This window comes from Cottoperca gobio, chromosome 13 (genome assembly GCF_900634415.1).
Source record: "Cottoperca gobio chromosome 13, fCotGob3.1, whole genome shotgun sequence".
In the NCBI taxonomy this organism is placed as follows: Eukaryota; Metazoa; Chordata; class Actinopteri; order Perciformes; family Bovichtidae; genus Cottoperca; species Cottoperca gobio.
Window position 1 is genome coordinate 23,304,382 of NC_041367.1, and position 17,610 is coordinate 23,321,991.

Sequence of the window (17,610 nt, forward strand, 5' to 3'; positions counted from 1 at the left end):
CATTGCGCTGCTGTGATGAACAGCAACCTGACACAAAGTGATACCAGAGTCCCTGCTGTGGCGCTGCTGCAGAACAATGCCTACAGAGCCTGTTAGCCATCATGCTCTTGATGACGTGGAACATGTGTAAACAGACAGCAGAGTAAATAAGGTGACTGGACTGTGAGGCAAATTTTTTGAATTCCTACACCATATAAGTGAATCTTTACTTAATTAGTCTTTATGGGGAAACAAATATCCTGTTTAGGAGCAGTGGGCAGTCTCTCTGGGGGCCAGATGTTTAAACTACGTGGATGCACTAAAACCATGCATATGACATTTAGGTAGAATTTGCGGTGACAATGTGCGCACCTCATGTATACTTAAGATCAGACGTATAAACGTATATTAAATACAATGGGCCCTATTTAAACCATATATTGTGCATGGTCTAAAGTACACTGCGCAAATGCTTTTAGGGGGTTTCCAACTCCACTGTTGCTGGTTACAGGGTGCACAATCTGGGCGCAAAGTGAGGCACAAGTGTCAAAGGTGTTGTAGTAATCTTTTACTCATAGGTGCTTTGGTAAGCCGTCTATGTATTTTGTTTGCCTGCCAATGTGAAAATGAGAGGCTAAAGATGAAAAATTAGCTATCCTTGGATAAATGCATACATTTGTTGTTCTACATTCTTGATGTCTTGTCAGCAGAATCTTAGTCATTTTTCTTCCAGTGGGAATTGAATTATTTCTACTAACTCTCCATAAAATGCCTAGGAGACAGAGTTGATTCATTTTTCTGGTGGCAGCTCCATTGTCATAATTGGGTTTGAAGCAGTTCTGTGTCAACTTTGTGATTCAAGACTGTCTGCAAAGTAAAATTGCACAGTAATGTTGACCTGAGATCAAAAGGCTTGTCAAATAAAGAGAATGTGGTGATCCTTGATAAATTCCTCCTCTGTAGATTTGTTCTGAGATGTGTTACGCCCCGGCTCGGCAAGGGAAAAGTGAGTAACATATAACCAGATGTTGATGGTAAAATAAGATATATTTATTTTATACGGTGGACAATTTGACAAACAATTGCTTTTAACGACGCAACGAAGAACAAAAGGAGGGCTCTTAACACGAGCAATAAGACATCAAAGCCAAACTAACAAAAAATAAACCCCAACTTAAACCAATTCTAAAACAAAACTTGGGGTGAAAACTGTATTAATACAAAATAAGAACAACGCATAAATAGCACTGATCATCTGTCATAGGAGTTGAAATGGTACTTTTGATAGTTTCTTTTGTTAACTTTGCTTGAGGAATGTTAGTGTATAATCCAAACTGTTTTTTGTGTTTTGTGCCACAATCCAGGCCTCATGGAGCTGGGGACTCGACGCCTGCTGTGCACCAGGGAGCTCGATCCATGCCCGGTTCCTAGCAAACGACCATAAAGGGTTGGAATCTTGATTACCCTTCAGTTCCTTTTGCCCATCCCTCCCCCTAATTTGCCCCTGTGGTGATATTGCGCCTCCTGCCTGTGGCCTGCAACATGATTGGCAAGCTGAAACAGAACCTGCTGGTGGCCTGTCTGGTCATCAGCTCCGTCACGGTCTTCTATCTTGGCCGCCATGCCATGGAGTGCCACCATCGCATAGAAGAGCGAAACCAGCCTGGCGGGATCCTGCCTCTGTCAGCGTTGGGAGGCAGCATGCGGACCACCTTACGGACAGGCCAGAATCTCAGCACACCTTTTGTTTACAACAAAGACATGCCACTCATCTTCATTGGAGGAGTACCCCGCAGTGGGACAACGCTAATGCGAGCCATGCTGGATGCCCACCCTGAGGTGCGCTGTGGCGAAGAAACTCGCGTCATACCTCGTATCCTGGCCATGAAGCAGATGTGGAGCCGCTCAGGCCGGGAGAAGATGCGCCTGGACGAGGCCGGTGTGACAGATGAGGTGCTGGACGCCGCTATGCAGGCTTTCCTGTTGGAAATCATTGTCAAACATGGAGAGCCCGCCAACTTTCTCTGCAACAAGGACCCTTTTGCTTTGAAGTCGCTTTCCTATCTGGCCAAGATCTTTCCCCGTGCCAAGTTTTTACTTATGATTCGTGATGGCCGGGCTTCAGTCCACTCAATGATATCACGGAAGGTGACCATTGCCGGCTTTGACCTGGGCAGCTACAGGGACTGCCTGACCAAGTGGAATCGGGCCATAGAGACCATGTACACACAGTGCCTGGAGGCAGCGGACAAATGCCTACCTGTGCACTACGAACAGTTGGTCCTTCATCCGGAGAAATGGATGAAGACACTGCTAAAATTCCTTGACGTTCCTTGGAATGACGCTGTCCTCCACCATGAGGAGCTCATTGGAAAAGCTGGAGGAGTGTCGCTCTCAAAGTAAGTAATGTTGACTCGCACAACATTTTCCTTTTCCTTTCCCCAGTCTAAAACTCAAGCCCTGATGTCTTGTTCTGTACTTTGAATGGCAAAATTGCAGCAAGGACGCCACTGGACCTTCACAATGTCTTGTGTAGTTTAGAGTTTTATAGGGAAAAATACGTTGTAGCAAAAAAGATAGTGAATAGTTCTTTGATCTTTCTTGTTTGTTGCTCTGGGAGAGACTTGTCAATGTTGTTACTCTTTAATTTCAGAGTAATTACAACATAGGCCCTTGAAATGCTTTGCAAGAATAGTTTTTCTCTTAAGAAGTTCCCTCAAACAGAAACTGAACCTCAATTGTCTATTGTCTTGTTATTCCTTGTTTGTTCTAAGGGTTGAGTAAAATGGTGGTCAATGGCCCCATTTCTGTACCACTGTAAATGTTTAAACTAAGCTTTGGGGCCATTTAAGTACTTCCAAACACTCTTGCTACCAGCGAGGACACACTGAATTACCATCCATCAGTGTCATACTGTGAATCATTTTTTTAGTTCGTTTTTGTCGGAGGTTCATTGACATTTTGGACACTTAACTAGTTTGGAATGCAGTTTCAGGAAGCTGCCTGCTATTTCTGTGATGACAAATGTTTCCCTGTTAATGCTGATGATGAGCAGCAGAGCCATCATTTCTACTAGATGTTTCCTCTACAGCTGCAGACTGTAGTGGTGGGTAGATAAATATTTGCTGTTGTAAGAAGTTGAGATTTGTGCAAGCTTTACAAGACTTATGTGGTAAGCTGGGCCTGCCATATATCACATTCCCAGTGCGATAGAAATGAGCTTGGACATGCCCATGTCTACTTAGCTTTGTGCTGGAGGGGAGAGAACGTATGGATCTGCTTTTTAAACTGGAGAAAAATGACATGTATCAGTGTGTCATATCGTAGATATCACTTTCTATTTAATATCAGTTCCTGCAGGCCTTAAAAATAAACGTGCACCTCTGGTCTTGACATATCCTTCACATGTTTTCACAAAGCCTTTGAAATTTCCATCCTTGCATTTAATTTGTAAATTAAACATCCTCTGGCTGCGCACAGCGAGGAACCTATTCATAAGTGAACACATGAGATTATATCTGCACTACAGCAATTTAAGCAGGTTTTCCTAATGGCCCTGCCTGGTGTCAGTAGTTTTGGTTTCAGTGATTTGGGAGGTTGGCCTCTTAAAGGCGTTGAGGAAACGCTGAAGGAGTGCAACCCCATTCCTCGCTTCTGTCTAATCCCTGCTACCACCCTCTTCCTGCCACGTAGCACCAAAACCCAGTCCACATCCTCTGGAGACATTTGGGCCACATTTTGTTATTGTCTGCATATGAGAGCGCTCATGTTTTTATTTTATTGGAAAGCTTTGCATCCATTGAGCAGTTTTTCTTCTAAATGCCTTTTGTCTTTACTGCACGTCTTTATGAACTCATCCCACTGCCTCTGTTGTAAAAGGGAGAGTAGACTTCCTAGAGGTTAAAATGGTGTAATTGGCTCCATTTCTCATTCTTTTGTTTTCCTTCTGGAGTTCCATGATTTTGATCTGCTTGACTATAAGAAGAAACAATTTAAAGATCGACGAGGCACAAGGTTAGAGCTGAGGTCAAACATTAAGTACAAAAAAATTCAGCTGTGTTCAATTGGGGCCAGCATTTTAAAGTTACATTATAAAACTATATATTTATAATTCATTAAGGAATAATCATTTGTAAGTGAAAGCTAGAGTTACAGAAGCTTATGTTTGATTCTTATACACAAAGGAAAGGAAAATGAATCTGCAACTATTTTGACAATGAAGCCCTTTTCCCACTTGACACTAACCCAATAACATTTTTTTTTTTTTCGGCATTCATTAATGGGACAAATAACTTTTTATTGGCTCCAGCTCTGATTAAAACATGACTTCTGGGTGGATACGCTAACTTTAGCCCTTATTTTGAGACATTAAAGTGAATATATATATATATATATAACAAATTAAATCAACTGGTATTTTGGACAATTATAATACTTAATGTACAAGACTTACAATTAATATGCTCTCCTAAAAGACGACAGACTCTATTGACAGAAAGTAGTTTTACCCGATTGACATAAAACACACTTTGTTCAAACTCTACAGAAACAAAATGAAACTCATCAAAACTGTTTTCGTTAGTCTTTCCACTGTTCCAACAATCACGGGTTTGAAAGTGTGAAAGAGACTGAATAAGTAACAGATATAAAAAGAAGTAACCACTGTAAATGCGTTCTACTGTTTACTATGTTGCCGTAGCGTTTGTGTCATCAAACAGTGAAATAAAAACGAAAGGGATACTCGTCTACTGGCAATGGGAAAGGAGTCTATCGCCTATTCTTAGCGGGTGTTCTAGTGTTTAAAAGAACCTGGATATTTGTGCAAATTTTGCTGGGAAATCGTATAAATGTCAGTCGTTTAAGTTGCTTTATTAAGCAAAAATATTAAACACTGCTACAACACTACAAAGCTGCTGCTTCTCCAATGTGAGCATTTTCTGTTTTTCTCTTTTATATAGTTGTAAACTGAATATCTTGATGAGTAGCCTTGGTTGAATGCTTCTCTTCATGTGGGGGCATTGGTTGTTAGCCTTTACATTCTTATCTTCTGTAGATTTGTGAGAAAAACATCTACAACTTTTAATGTAAACTGTAAAAGGGGAAATGTCCACTTTCGTCAGGGGGCAGACATTTTTGTTTGAATGGATGGATAAGCCCATGGGACACAATTTGACTACCACTGATGAAGAGAATGAAGCAGTATGGCCACAATTAAGTAACTGCATTTCCACAAAGGTATCAAGCAATCCTTCAACTGATATTATATCAAGTAAGAACTTTGATAAAAGCTAACATCAATACAGAGCTACACTGATAAATAATTCATCCCTGTAGAGGAATGTTATTTTTACTAGCCCTTCTCCAGTGACGTCAAAGCACTGGGATTCTCTTTCAAGGACTCTTCAGCAGTGCTGATATTTGCTGACACGTTAGCTTGAAACTACTTGTTGTGGTTTGAAGGAAGGCCTTCTTGACCCTGAAGCCCACACTACATAAAGAAGAGATTGACCAGGATCATATACCTGTTCATTATACCAACAGTTAGCTGCGCTCTGTCCAGTCTGTAATATCAATTGTTCCTCTAGAGGCGATAGTGAGTCACTGTAGCTGCAGTCTGCCCTCTGTACAGAGGGAGAAGAAGTACAAGCTGCCTGACTCGCTTGTAAATATTACAGATGCCGACCTCTCCTCCCCTGGTGGGCTGCTCTCCTGGCTGCGCTGCCACCAGGAAGACGAGATAGTCTTGAGTCTGGTTCTTACTTGTCACAGCCCAACTCACCCTAAATGTACAAACGACAAACATTCTGTTAATGTTAAATTTGGTAAACCAAGCTGAAAAACTCAAAGCTCATCTTAAGATGCTGTCAGGTGTGTCGTGGTCCAAGCCAAGATGCCATGGAAACTTTCTAGTGCTCTTCAGCCATGCCACTACAACACTGGACCGCTACGACTCAATAGCAAAGCAACTCTGGAGTTACTCAAAAAGACAATGTCTCATATAACACTTTCATCCTCAGTTGTTTCTAGATACGAGAAAATCATCTTTGGTGTAAACGGGGAGTGTGTTTGACCTCTTTCCTTGCACAACTAGAAAATGCTTCAGCACTTGAAATGGAAAAACAAACATGAAGCCAAAATGTACTAAATGTCCGCACAGGGAGGGACAGCTCTTTGGGATCTAGATACTGTGGTCATTTAGTGCACACGTCACCCCTCCACAAATTGATTCCTATCAAATATTAATGAATGGGGACCTTAACCAGAGCCCTGTCGGCTGAGCTGCAGATAGGTGTGGAGACACTGCTTGGTCCTGCTTGTCTACATCAAACTACGTTGTTAACAGTCAAAGATGCTTTCTGATGCATTGATTTCCTCTCACATAGTAGCTCCATACCATTGAATTTCAGTTTGGTATCATTGAGTTTTCATTCCTACAAAAAAAAAAATACATCAGATTTATTTAACAGATTTTTCACTTTGCCTTAATTTATCATTAACACAAAATGTTGTGTTGTATATTGGAGTCTTGACACTTGCTACTGAGAACAGGGTTCACAAAAGCAATTTGAACTGATCACCATTGGTGCCAGGATCGCATCTCCCAAATGACAGTCTCTCACAAACTGCAGATAAATGTGTGTCTCCCACAGTCCTCTCACATACTCGTACAGTGTATGTTTGTTTTTGTTGGTGAAAATCAAATCAATGGGAGAGAAATAAGCACACCTTGACCAACGTTACTGCACTTTGTTGGATATTTTTCTATATCCTGACACAACAACTTATGCATTGAAACATTTCTATTTTGTGTTTGTACAATAATGTAGGCTTTAATTTTCCCTCCGTTTGCATTCTATAGTAGTTTCTTACTCGGTAGAAAGGCTGCATGTCTGCTATGGCTTTGGTCCAACATCATACCTCTCCCCTAAATGGGTCCTGAAACAATTTGATGTAAAAGGGGGCCAGCCACAAGTAGCCTTCAGGGCAGCACAGCTACCTTTTACCATCATAAAAATTTGCTCCATCTCCTCAAGTACTTTGCCCACAATGCATTAAAGTTAACCCCCATGACACCTGGCAGAAAATGCCTCTTGCCCACTACAACCACCGGCACTCCTCTCTCTCCAGCATCCTGCAGCTTTCTCTATCTACATGAAAATCTCAATCAGCTGACAGCCAGGCCCCAGAGCGGGACCTTGTTAGCATTAACATCAATTACCTGACCTTGGTTTAGTAGAGGCCCTGCTTTGCTGAACGACTAGCTAAATTACTTATCCCGGAACAGGGAGCCATTCCATCACTCCTCCCTAACTCTCCATCGTATTTGATATCTTTATGTCTCCAGCCGATTCTCTCTTATCAGCCGTTGGTGATATAGAACACCACCTTAGGTAAAGGAGGCCCAGCAATGAATAATTGACAAGCTAGAGGCCATTAAGAGCATCAGCCTGAAAGGAAGTGGTCATGTGACGGGCGGAAAGGTCTTTTGTCGCATCACATTTAAAGCCAAGAAGACGGATGTGTGTGCATCACTTGTTCAGCACTGTGGGTGCAAATGATTTTAGATTGATGACAGGAATCAAAGAGACAGGATATTTATGTCACAGGATTGTCTCCATCATTTTATTGTGCTGTTGAGTATCTGTGTCTGGCCTAGGGCTGGGCGATTAAAAAGATCTGTTATTCATGATAAAATGTTCCATAACAATGATGCATTTTATTTGCGATTCAAAGTTATTTTTGAAACCGTTCTCCTTCTCCTAAAAAGAAAAAACACTAGTCGAACAGCTGACTTGCAGAGTCGTAGGCTCCAGCGTAGCCTAGCCTGTCACTTACTCCGTCAATATGCCTTTAAAATGGTGGATACATTTGAGTCACAACCCCCACGAAAAGACTTTTCACTATTTGAATTTGATCAATTTGGTCCGAGACCATTTGGAAAGTATGGAAATTATTTTATCCCCATTAAAGTTGGCATATACTGTAGCTAGCTGGCTAGGTCGGCGGAAGTCTCTGGCACACATGCTCAAAAGCACGCAGCAGCGTTCTGATAATGAATAAATGTATATTATAAATAAGCTTGTACGATATAACGAGATTATCATGCCCCAACTATATAAACCGAACTCCAGAATGATAGATGTCGACTCTTGTTAGAAAATAGAAAGTAAATGCACCTATTTGCAGATTCTTTGGTTTTAAACCAAACTGAAAAGAAGAGCAGGAGAAGAGAGCATGTTATTGACGACGAGAAAGATGTGCTATTGTGGTGGAAAAACAACAAGCAGCGCTTACCACTTATGGCCAAAGTTGACCGTAAGTCGCGCTTATTAGAAACCAGACCTTTTTGTTTGTTTTCTTATCAGCATTGCCTCATCCATGCAGTTAACATTTTCATGCTGATGAAATGTAAATCACACCATTCTTTTTCTCACCCAAATGTAAATTTATGTACATGTATAATGCATAACCTCATGGTAACCGCTGTGATTAGATGTAGATACTGTATGTTAAGCAATTTGTCAACACCTGATTTTCACATGTAATATCTCTTTCATAATGAATGCAAAAGGTAAACAAATAAGAATTTGGTCCCAAAAACCCTGTAAATTGAAATGGTAGTTTCTAGATAATTATCGATCGATATAAAAATCCTATTGTGATAACATACAAGCCATATCGTCTCGTCCCAGTCTTGGTTTTAGTCTTATGCCCTTTTTTTGGAGTAACCTTCAAGTCAAACACAATTAGGGCTGAACAATTAATCACAAACATTGTGGTTTGCACTTTTCCAATTGCAAGGTTATCATAACATAACCAGCTGTAACTGTTAACATTGAGCTGATAACTTGTGCGTTGGCCATAGTGTAAATTAAACTCATGGCTTTGCATGCCAGTGTCTGGCCAAAGATGGTTTCTTTGATAAAGAAACTCCACTATGTATCATTTCAATGTTTGGAAAGGCTGTGAGTGGACTGTGTAGTTATGAGGTTCAAACGGTTAGTGTATTCTCTTGTTTTTTGCGTTGGTGTTGGTCTGAGGAGATCCTATGTTCTTTTGTTAATAAGTGTGCCTGCATCTAACATGATGATGACGCTGAGCTACACTCGCCATACTCAGTCTTTGTCTTTATCAGTTTATGTTCTACGTCAACACTTAGCACTCTCTTGGGTCTTGATGGAGTTACCTAAAGTGATTCCCTACCTATTTGTTGCAGAGTGGATATTTGGATCATGGCCCGTCTCTCAGAAACCATCTCCACCATCCTCCTGAGATGACAAAACCAGCTCACTCTATTAATCATGCAGGAGACTATACCCGTACAGTGTAAAGATTCAATTGCAAAGTAAATGGATTAGAGGAAACTGAATTGCCTTATTGAGGTATAGAGTCGGACAGGAAACATAGGGATGGAGAAGCTGGACTGCAGATGGTAAATAGAGGTGGGTGGTGAGAGAGAGTGACCTAAAAAAACCTATCAATAGCAAGTGGAATCAAAAGAAGTGCATTATTATTTATTTTTATTTCATGCAATTTTAAGAATTTAGTTCTGTGAGAATCTGTGTGAAATGATTGGCTTATAGTTCTCTATTATAACTCAGTCTCAGCCTTGCTTTGTATTTGGCACACGATGTCTTTTGGTGCCTGGATGCAGTCAGGCTGAAAACTAGGAGAGGCTGTTGTCAATTTATTGTAATTTAAAAAAACTAACTACTATTAAAAATTCTAATCCATAAAGGAAGAGTAAGATTACCTTCAGCTCTGCTTTACCTTAAGTCATATAGTAGTAGTAGACACTCACACTCTTTTCTCTTAAAAAATGACTTTCATAATAGAAAGTGATAGAAAGTGTGTCCCCCAGCCGACTAAACATTCTCAATAATGAAGGACACAGGGCCCACCTTCAATCGTTTCACACTGTTGTATATACTTTCTATCTATAAAAGGGTGTCAAACTCATTTTAGATCACGGACTACATACAGCCCAATTTGGTCTCAAGTGTGCCATCCCCTTGCATAACAACGTATAAATGTGTCCCTTTCTTTTAGGGTAAGTAAAAAAATTTTAAACGTTCACCATTAATGAACAATGCATTTACAAAAGCAATGATGAATAGCCTGAGATGTCCTGCCAAAAATGTATTTATCGTCTCTGTTCCTAGGTGTCGGATAGCAGTACATTTTATGGAATTGGATTGGAATGAATGACTTCTCTGCAATTTTCATACTTTGCAAAGTCATCCATTGGGCCCGGATTGGTCCCTTTGGCATTGAGGTTCTGGCCCTCGGACCATATGTTTGACATCCCTGATCTAGGATATTACAGGCTTGTGTATAGTTTAAGACTTAGTTTAGTCTTAATATTTTACATGCACTGTAAACTGTGTGCCATGTCCACACTACATCATTTGTCACAGGTGGATACTCTAAGTCTTAACTGTTGAAAAATGGAAGAAGCGATTTACCAAGACACTTCAAATTATGCATTACAGCTGATTGAGCTGAAACAATGTGGGAATCGACAACTAAATAATCTGCAACCAGCTTCTCAAATGTGAATATTTTCTGGTCTTCTTTCTCAACATGCAAACATGAAATTTCTTTTGAAAACTCTTTTAGGATTAGTCTAATATTTACCCAAGTTTCTTACACAATATACATCTGCCACAAACTGAGATATTGGAGCATTGTATAAATATAAGGAATTGGCATGGAATGCAATTGTGGGGTTAAAATAAAACTGATGCCATCATCCACTTAAAGCATGTCACATCATGTGTTTTTATCTGTTTACCATATGTGGTGTCTTGTAAAAAGGGATGGGTGCTGCTAAAGTTAAAACATGTCATTATGCGTATAACTTGTGTTTTTATGGGTGTAATGTGCAACTTTTATCTCCCCAGTCTGTTCTGAAACAGTCTGTCTAAATGAAGCTTTGTCACACCCAACATCCTCCGCTGCCGCAGGAAGTACATCCTCTGCTGGGACTTTTTGATGTTGGAGTTGATGGTTTATACCAACTTTAGGTCCTGGGAGACTTTTCATCCCAGAAATGGACCATGTATGTAGTGGGGACTGGTACTTTTGAGCGGTACCGGTAGCCTGAAGCCCACTATCAACTCTACAGGGCCAGCTGTGGCATAAAGCACATTTTCTTCATATCGTGCAGAACTACTGTTTAACCTCCCGTCTGTATGCAGACTTGTCACCATCCCAGATGAGGTCTATGACAATTGTGTTGTCTAAACATTTAGGAGTTAAACAGACGGGTCTCCTGATGTGCAGTCATAGAGCGAGAAGAGCAGTGGGGAGAGCACAGTATTTGGAGCTTGCAATGTGTTTAGTCTCATTTTTAGCAGCCACATCCAAGACTGTTAACTGTACTAATGGTATCTATATACATCATCATAGATCTGACATCAAACCCTCCTGCTGGTCAGTGGTGGTTAACTTTGCTCATTCCAGAATACAGCAGCATCAATCCCCACGCTTGTTGAATATTTAATTTCAGACGATGAATAATTTACTTCAGTACGACATTATGCTGGATTCCTTCCTTTCAAAAATGCTTGCAAGACCCAAGGCTGATGGAGGGAAAGGACAAGTGGAGATTTATTCCCTTCACTCAACAGACACTTAACTTCACTATCAAGAAGACTGAATTTCTCTAAAAACTAGAGTTTTTTTCTTCTTCCAGCAAACAGTTAAATGCTAATGTCTTGCCTGGTGAAGTACTCTAGATTTCATGTTTGGCAAGTTACTTTAATGCTCTAGCTTTGTCTTAACTTAATGACCATACACAGTTAAAATATTTCCCCTTTGACGTAGTTGGGGAGATTAAACAGAATAATTTAGCTCAAGTAAAAGGTTCAGTCCATATGTTGAGTTTGAGACGGGCTGAACATATGCAATTTGATGCATGTTGGCAGAGTATTGAACTGATACGGTGAAGGGTCATTTATTCAGCATATTTAACAGGGACCTGCTGAGAGAGGAAGCCAGGAAACCATCTTTAATATTGTCTCGTGATCAAATTACAGCCAATTAGATGTGATTTAGTGAACATAACTGAGAGATGGACTGGTCTATGAACTGGGTTATTTGAGGACACGCTGAGGTAGGAAAAGAGGGTGAACATAAATGATAAAATAACAATAAGATGCAGATCCATAATATACACAATGCAAAAAAATATAAATGGGTTAACAGTAAAGATCACAATAAAAACAGGTTAAATGCATATAGACGCAGTGTGTATGAGAAGTGGCAAATAGGCTATGCATGTTCAATATCAAATCTAAAGTACAGTTAAGTGTGTATGCTTAGTGAAATTATGCATTTTACCAAGACTTAGGTTGCGATAGTGGTTCGGCTTCCAAACAGAACACCAGATGGTCGTGAGTTCAATACCAGAGCTGCCACCATTGTATCCCTGAGCAAGGTACTTAACCCTGAGCTGCTCCAGGGAGACTGACCCTGTAGTTAGTTCACTGTGAGTCGCTCTGGACAAGAGCGTCTGCTGAATAACCTGTAATTTAAGAAACCTTTGCCGCACATAATAACTAGTACACCTTTTAATGCCTGCTAAATTGACCCACTTGGGATTCAAACCTGGGATATTTGGCATTCAAACATATTCTTTAAAAGCCAATAAAAACTTGTCAAGTGACATACTATTTAAAATCGGAGTTGAAATCAACATTTTTCTTTGTCTTGCCAGGGTGGAGAGGTCCACAGATCAGGTCATCAAGCCCGTCAATGTGGAGGCCTTGTCCAAGTGGGTAGGGAAGATCCCAGCTGATGTCGTGAGGGACATGGCCGTCGTCGCCCCCATGCTGTCCAGACTGGGCTACGACCCCCATGCCAACCCTCCCAACTATGGCCGGCCTGACCCCAAAGTCCTGGACAACACCAGAAGGGTGAGTACTGGCCAGATTGACAAGTTTTTCCGACTAAGTTCATAATTGTACTACTTTTTGTAGTTACAGGAACCACAAGAACCTTTATCTTTATGGGAGTCACAGTTTTGTAAAGGAGTACTTCAACACTCTCACACAGAGTTGGATGAGAAGATTGATACCACTGAAGCTACAGGCAGCAGCTTTAACTTGGCACAAAGATGAAGGCCCTTGTTGAAGTCACTAGCCAAGAAATAGCCCCCTATAAAACTGCAACCTATTTGAACACTTTGGTTTTTGTATGAAAAAAAAAGACATGATTTGTTAATAAGTGAACTTCAGACATACTTTTGCTCAGAGCCCAGCTAGCTGTTTCTAGTTATTATAGTAAGCTAAGCTAACCTGCTGCTGGCTGTAGCTTTATATTTAGTGGACAGATATGAGAGTGCTATCAATCTTCTCATCAAACTCTCAGCAAGAACATGGCAAATTGACCAAAATGCTTGACTATTTTAAAAAGGCCATACTGTTTTTTAAATAGCTTACAGGGAGCCGAGACACCATGGCCACTGCCGCAGATGATGGAAAAAACAACAGAACTGGAAAATCCTCCTGCTTCCCTGACAAATTAGAAAATGTAAATGGCTGCCGTCAGGACATAAAACCAATTATCTGTTTATCTTTACGAATCAAGACTCCATAGTCTAAAAATGGTATAGCCGTCACTGCTGAAAATAGTTTTTAATGGAATCTTGACCTTAAAATCGAAAGTCAAATTGAATTGTTGATTTAGAGAATTTCGACACCCATAATCCAGAGTTTAGTGTATCATACAGTCCATACTAAGTACTGTGCTCACCACAAATGAGATCAACACATTCAACACTATCACATTACTAACACAATATACTAATGGGTTTAAAAGAAATGCACTTCCAGGAACAAGACAACTATAATTACAGGTTGTGTATCTGAGTGTCAATCGAGCAGGGAAACTGACTTTCTGACTTTTCCGTAAGATCCCACAGGAACAATGTCTCCTTTAATGTAATGAGGCACTGCATTCATTTTACATGCAGAAGTACTACTAATCCTGTAAAAACATTAGGTTTGGTATTGGAGACTACAAATATATCACAGAAACATAATTTTGCAGTTACCACTTCGCATTACATGACTTCTATTAAGCTGATGCTTTTGTTCGAAGTGACTTACATTTCTTCCCGAAGTCTTGCTTTCCACTGTCTTTCTTAAAACACGATTTGACAGGAGCAAGGAGGAAGATCCTGAGATTTTACTTTCATAAACTTTGTGTCTGTGCAAAGTCTTCCTTGCTTTGACAATGATGTCCTTGCCAGATGTCAAACCCTTTGCTATTTTTGGAGCAGAATATGTTTTATTAAATCCTTTTCCTCCAGCTGAGCTATCAGGTGACATGCTCTGCAGCTCCTCTCTCTGGGTTGCATACTTTTATGTCTGAGCTAGAGGACACAATTCTGTTTATTTGTATCTCTCAAGGTCTGTGGAGGCTGTTGCTTAGATGCCCAATCTCTCAATTAGGGATGTTGGAAATTAACCATAAACCGAAAATAAGAATTTGAGTTCAAATTTAACTGATGGCTGATTAATGCGTCAAAATTCTTATTTTAGTGGGCTGTCAAACTCATTTTAGTTCAGGGGCCACATACAGCCCAATCTCATCTCAAGTGGGCCGGACCAGTAAAATCAGAGCATAATAACTTATAAATAACCACAACTCCAAATTTTTACCCTTTTTTTGTTTTAGTGCAAAAAAGTACACTCTGAAAATGTTCACATTTAATGAACTATCTTTTAACAAAACATTATGAACAACCTGACATTTCTTAAGAAAAATACGTTTCAATTTCATCAATAATATGCCTCAGTTGATCATTTACACATGTGTGTTACAACTTACAGATCACAGTGTGTCTACAAAGGCACAAAACATTTCGCCACAGGTATCTGGAACTGAACAATATAGTATTTTACTTTATATCAAAACAACAAATTTAGCAAAACATCCCGTGGGCCAGATTGGACCCTCTGGCAGGCCGGTTTTGGCCATGGGCCGTATGTTTGACACCCCTGAGTTAAATGGTGAAAAACAAAAAGCTATTGCAAAACTCAGAGGAGCGGCTTGTCACTAAAATGAGGATATAGCCTGTTCACCTTAAAGGTCAGCCAGACTTAAGTAAGCCTGAGTCTAAGGTGTTGCTAACTTCAGGGCTAACCCTCTTCACTTTAAGCAGCAGGTCGCAATCAAGACACGGGAGCTTGTCTTCGGTCTTGAGGAGTTGTAGCACCGAAAAATAAACTGTACACTCACTGCACTGCAACAATCACAGCTAAAACTTTACTGCTCCATTCATACTCAGTCTTGTGATACACTGGCTGAAACCCAGACGGGGTGAACTTATGCCAGGCAAACACACAGCGGACAACCTCGTAGCTAAACTAATTGATGTGGAGACTTAGTGGCAAAGTGGCTGCATGTGTCAACAACAATGCACGCAACATCGGGTCTCCTAACTCTCCCGGACGGGTGACCTGAGCACTTAGTTGCCTGTTTTGCGCATTTACTGCAGCTGACTATAAATGATGGATTTAACCTGTTTGTGCACCGGGTTATGGCTGCAGCTGTGCTGTTTGTTTGGAACTTAAACAACAGCAGGACTTGTTCACCAATCTTGTCTCTTAACAGTTAAGGATCAGGTAACGAGGGTTGTCTATCGATCAGAAATACATTTGGCACCAAAAGAGCTGCTGACATTAATAAGTTTCATTTTGAGAGAAGAGGGGGAGCTGAGGACAAGATGACTTCATGCCTTCGCTGGACACATGATGATCTAGGAAAAGAGTGTCTGTAGTTTTCATTAGTTTAAAATTCCCTTCTATTATGACCTGATGGTACATTTTTAGTATTGGTCATCGTTGAAATGAAAAGAAGATTGAAAGATGGTGAAATGTGGTATTTGTTATTTAAAATGTATATATTTTTATTGCAGTTTAGTGGCGATACAAACTGAAGAATGTCTGTTCATTGGCTGTTTTCAAGTTTAACCTCTCCTCTGTTTGACTGCTGGCCAAACATTTCTGGCTGATTTGTTTCTTCCAAGCACAACGGCTGGAACGCTTTCCAGTATTTTCCTAAAACATTTAGTCTGTTCAGCCATAGTGCCTGTTATTGTGCACATCAGAACACTGGCAACAGCTTACTTTACTAAAGAACATCCGCCATATCAGACGGACTTTGTAAATAGGAGTAGGTATTTTTTAAATGTAATTCCTGATTTCTGGTGTGTGTATATATATAAAGTTTTACAATAATTTGAGTTTGATTGTTTGATGTCCACAAAGTGATCATTTTACACTAGAAGTTACTCAGTATGATTGCATGAACAGCCATTCTGATGGATCTGCTGCTTTGTCTTTAAGCCAGTTTGGAGTTTTAGCCAGTATATACTTTTCTGAAGCATTTGGATTACTTTTCCATTTGGAGGGGAGAGGGAACATTTTTGTTTGGGCATTCGTTGGAAAATGTGTCCGACCACAAACCCATGGAAACTACAGACAAGGTGACAGCGTGGCAAAATACCTCTTATGTTCTTAATAAGATTTATTATATATTTATATAAAGGGGAAGTAACTTTTTAATATGTGGCTGATTTATCAGAGTGTACTGTTCATACTCTTATTATAACAACATGACTCAATTATAGTTGATTCATCATCATTCATATAGAGATCAATATCCATTGCCGTGTACTTCTGATAAATGGAATATTGGTGCGTGTATCCCATAACCAATGTATTCCAGGAGTTGCAGTATTTTGCAACCTGTGTTTGTTATTCGTCTTCATGCCAATTTCAGTTTTTCCAGATTTTCCTTTTCCTACACATAAACTAATATTCAAAAGCAGAACCTGCAGTGAGACTGCACACATTATACGCACTTCAGACCATTCATAAACACATTAAATATCTGCTCTATTAGTGTAATGAAATTGCGCTAATACTTCGTTTATTCATTGATGGGTCCGTAGACTGGTGAAGAGAGAAATAATTATTGACAAGCACACAGGTGATTTTAAGGATGTGCCTAAATGCACTTGTACAGTGTCACAAATATATCATTGAGTTCAGAACTGAAGCACTATGTATAAACTATGTTTATGCACATTTGTCTTTGTGTGTACCCAGACATTTAGGGATGGGCTGCTCTGCGGGCAGCTGCTCTGTGGGGAGAGAGAGAGAGACTGACCGCGTGTAGAGCCGGCACACTTTCACATCTAACTGTGGATTAAAGGGCCAAACTGAACGTGTCACCCGGTTCTTACCGGTGCGTGGCAGTAACGTTACTACCAGGCGGGCGCTTGCTACGATAAAAAGGGACGAGACAAAAATGGTCAAATTGACAAATCATGACCCATCCCTAATAGATTTAGTTGTGTATCTGCATAGAGCTTTATGCAAATGGCTACATGACTTTTGCGATTGCAAAGTCATTGCAAACAGCTGTTGTTGATCAATGGCGCCAGTGTGTTGAAGTCAACTGCTCCTAAAACCACAATGTCTCATTGTAAGATGAGTACGATTAGACACATTTCCCAAACTGTTGGACTGTTATTTTAAAGGTGAGCCTACATATTGTATGTGACCAATTTTCTATCAAGGCTGCCATATGTTAGTGTGCTGGTCTGATATCAAA

The 17,610-nt window shown here is 40.2% G+C and overlaps 1 protein-coding gene across 4 annotated transcripts in view; it reads left to right on the top strand.

The window, feature by feature from the left end:
* tpst1 (tyrosylprotein sulfotransferase 1) overlaps nucleotides 1-17,610 on the top strand; it is a 39,549-nt gene that overhangs the window by 11,731 nt on the left and 10,208 nt on the right. For all 4 annotated transcript variants that reach the window (XR_003833298.1, XR_003833299.1, XM_029446700.1 and 1 more), the window contains exons 2-3: nucleotides 1,344-2,378; nucleotides 12,701-12,899. Coding sequence is in view for 2 of the 4 variants with exons in the window: in XM_029446700.1 (XP_029302560.1) it covers nucleotides 1,522-2,378; nucleotides 12,701-12,899 (1,056 nt within the window). In the remaining 2 variants the exon portion in view is untranslated. The remainder of the gene's footprint in view (nucleotides 1-1,343; nucleotides 2,379-12,700; nucleotides 12,900-17,610) is intronic.